General features: G+C 40.8%; 1 protein-coding gene across 1 annotated transcript; it reads left to right on the top strand.

The window, feature by feature from the left end:
- Positions 1–1,867: 1,867 nt before the first annotated feature.
- On the top strand, positions 1,868–2,710 carry LOC137348765 (probable G-protein coupled receptor 139). The gene has a single exon (XM_068014017.1). It carries the CDS (start codon positions 1,868–1,870, stop codon positions 2,708–2,710), a length of 843 nt encoding a protein of 280 aa, XP_067870118.1.
- The last annotated feature ends 1,140 nt before the right edge of the window (positions 2,711–3,850 follow it).

The following is a 3,850-nucleotide window of genomic DNA, read 5'->3' as shown; positions in this document are numbered from 1 at the left end:
TTTCTCTCTTTTAGTGGTAAGATTTCTTCCCTCCAATTGTTGCAATTTCTCCTATTTTACCGGATAATTTTTCGACTTTAACAGAATTGTTTCTCCATTTTAATGATATAATTTCTTCGAAATTTACTGATTTTTTTTGTCATTGATGTTATAACCTCTCCCCTTTAGAAGTGTCATTTCTCAGCATTACTGGTATGATCTCTTAACATTACGAGTGTAATTACTCCCGCTTTCAAGTATCACATCCACTTCGGCAGCACAATTTCTCCACTTCAGTGATATAATTTTCCCATTAAATGGTGTAATATTGCTTCTAACTGTATAAGTTCTCCCCTTTACGTGTGCCATTTCATAGTGTAATTGCAGTTCTATTGCGTTATTTCCACTGTTACTCTGGGTGATTTAGCACACCGTTATCATGGTATCAATGTATTTCTTTTGTGTTGCTGTCATTGTTACTGTGGGTGAATTATTACACTGTTATCATGGTGTAAATGTAGCTCTATTGTCTTATTGATACTGTTACTGTGAGTGAACTATCAGCCTGTTACCACAGTGTACAACGAGTTCTACATTGACATTGACAACGACTGTCTGATTTGCACTGATTGAAATTATTCAACAATTAAATATTTCCTGGTTGTATTTAATGAGTGAATTCATTGATGGAACATTATTAGGAATTGAGTTATTAACAGAAATACAAGCAATGCAACAAGCGACTGTTTTGTGAATGAATCTGTACTTATCCTGAACTCACAGAGCGCAGTGTTTCTACTCTCAGTCTCAAATTCACACTGCTTCAGCCCGGCTTTCCTGTTCCACATTCGCTAATGCTAAATGTCCTACAGAGCTGGCTGCTGAGTCCCTAATGATCCTTCTGCTCCAAGCCTCCAACAATGTAACAGACTGTTGCCACCTTCAATCTACTCTCCATATTTGTGAAGCTGCATAACTGGTGGCATCTCTCGCACCTGAGTAAAAAAGTTTTAATTTCAATAGCCACTATGGGACAAGGCTGGACATCTATGCTGACAGCACAGCGTAGCGCAGTGCTGAGGAAGTGCTGCACTGTCAGAGGGACCCTTGTTCAATTAGGACCTCATAATTCACCACTTCCGCTGGTACAGATTGACACCCAAGTTCTCAGCTGAACAACGGGAGAAGTGCTTGGAGTTATCACTGCATTTTAAACTATATCTCCTCTGCATAGTGAGGAAACACTAACTGTCCATTCCGTTCTTTCCGTTTAAGAGTCTTTACGAACAAATTGATTTAAGAAAAAAGAAATCACCAACTGTGAATCATTTTATAGTAATTCATTGGATGAGCGCCTTTTAGGTCCTGAGCTGTATATAATCTGTTGTAAATGCAAGTTTTTCCTGTGTTCCTGTTAGATTGCACTGTAATGTTAGTTATTGTATTATTTACCCTCTTAAATATCTTCCACAATATGTTCCTGATGTTATTTTTCTTGTCTGTTTGATGCTCCCATTTTTGTGTCGATGGGTTTCTGATGCCTTTTTGTTCTCCATTATGTTTGATTGTATTATTTTCCATTTCAATGTTACTGACCTGTCTTAGTTTAAATCCTGATGACATTTTAAACACAGGAAAAAGTGTCCAGAAATTAAGCGATAGTTTTCCACGTAGGATCATGTGTCAAAGCCATAAAATTCACCAAAAAAACTGTTAAATGGATGATTTTGTTGGGAGTCAGACAGAAACTGCCCTGTTCTCGCTCACTCACAAACGCAATCCTCCCTCTTTCTCTCAGACTCTCTCTGTCTCTGTTACAGCTAACTTGGCAGTGATTGTGATCCTGTCCCGAGGAAGATGTGGTCTCTCCAGATGTATCACTTACTACATGGTGTCCATGGCAGTGACGGATTTCCTGGTCATGATCGCGACTGTGATATTAAACCGGATTGCTGGTATTTATTTCCCGGTCAGTTTCCTATCCATCACACCCGTATGCAGTCTCCGTATTGTCCTGAGCATTGCGATTATGGACAGTTCTGTCTGGTTAACAGTCGCTTTTACCTTTGATCGATTTATGGCAATTTGTTGTCAGAAGATTACAATAAAATACTGCACCGAGAAAACAGCAGCACGAGTTATAGGAATCATATCTTCATTGAGCTGTTTCAAAAATATCTTCTGGTATTTCATATTTGAACCTTTGTATATAATTGACAACATACCCTGGTTCTGCAGCGTAAAATTAATATTTTATACGTCACCTGCATGGGCTGCATTTGACTGGATTCGCCCCATTTCAACCTCTTGTCTCCCATTCATTCTGATTTTACTGCTCAATGCACTGACTGTCAGGCACATTCTAGTGGCCAGTAAAGCCCGCAGGAGACTCCAGGCCCACAGCAATGGAGCGACTCAGAGAGACCCAGAGATGGAGAAGCGGAGAAACTCCATCGTTTTACTCTTCTGCGTCTCGGGCAGTTTCATGCTGTTATATTTGGTACTTCTGATAAATTTCCTTTATGTTCGAATTTCAAAACTTAAGTATTTTTCCGGTTCCAATTTCAATGAATCAAGCTTTATTCTGGAGGAAAGCGCATTAATGCTTCAGCTTTTGAGTTCCTGCGTCAATCCGTTTATTTATGCAGGGACCCAGAGAAAATTCAGAAATGAGTTAGAGAATGGAGTGAAATATCTATTGAGTCTTATTTATAAATTGTTGAAATTATGAAATTAGTAAAATCCAACATCGTTTTCACGTCATATTGCATTCCGTGCTGTTCTTGAGCCTGTCACGCTCTGTGAGCAGCCTTGTTAGGTCTCCTTTCTATTCTGCGTTTAAAGGGCAGCACAGTGGCGCAGTGGTTAGCATCACAGCTTCAGCGACGTGGGTTCGCTTCTGGGTGCTGCCTGTGTGGAGTTTGAAAGCTTTCCCTGTGATCTGTGTGGGTTTCTGCTGAGTGCTCTGGTTTCCTCCCACAGCCAAACCCTTGCAGGTTGATATATAAATTCGCCAATATAAATTGCCCCTAGTGTAGGTAGGTGGTAGGAAAATGGTGGAGATGTGGTAAGGAATATGGGATTCATGTAGGATTAGCATAAATGGGTGGGTGTTGGTCGGCACAGACTCGGTGGGCTGATGGGCATGTTTCAGTGCTGCATCTCTATAAATAAGAGAGTATGATGTCTCATCTCATTATCGTTTTAATTTTAGCTAACCGGACGGTAGGGGACTCAATTTAGGAACCCTACAGACCTCCATCTCACTCGTCCTCACCGTCCTCCTCTTCCCTGGCTGCCTGACAGACTTGTGCTTGTTTATCCTCTTGCTGGTTGTGATAGAGCTCCAACATATTGATGTGGAGCAGCCTTTGCTTTTTTCTTACAGTCTGCAGTGTCAATTCAATAATTAAACTCACTAATCCCCTTTACTACTCTGTATGGACCACTGAACCAGGTTTTCAATGGTTCACCCTATATTGATAGTAGCACTAACACATGATGTCCATGCTGAAATGTTCTGGATTTGGCATGTTTAATAACCTGCCTTTTCATAGCTGTCTGGGATATTTTTAGCTGTGCCTGAGCCACTGCACCATCTCTTTTATACTGCCCACAGAATATGGAGATGAAGTCTGACATGAAGGGAGTGTCCCTGTTCTCTAAAAACCTTCCCTTGATTAGTTTAAGAGGATCTCTCACCTCGTGTCCATAAACTAATTCAAAGGGATTAAAACCAATAGGCGCATTGGGTGAGTCCCTGTTAGAAAAGAAGAAATACCAGCCCTTTGTCCCAGTCATGGGGGTACTCATGGCAGTATGCCCTGATCGCTGTCTTTAGGGTCTGGTGGTACCATTCCAAAGACTCTTT

This window comes from Heterodontus francisci, chromosome 34, assembly GCF_036365525.1.
Source record: "Heterodontus francisci isolate sHetFra1 chromosome 34, sHetFra1.hap1, whole genome shotgun sequence".
Taxonomy (NCBI): Eukaryota; Metazoa; Chordata; class Chondrichthyes; order Heterodontiformes; family Heterodontidae; genus Heterodontus; species Heterodontus francisci.
This window is presented reverse-complemented; position numbering and strand designations above follow the sequence as displayed.

Bases quoted from the DNA above. Each gene is read 5' to 3' on its own strand.
- LOC137348765 (XM_068014017.1), top strand. From the start codon at position 1,868: ATGGTGTCCATGGCAGTGACGGATTTCCTGGTCATGATCGCGACTGTG.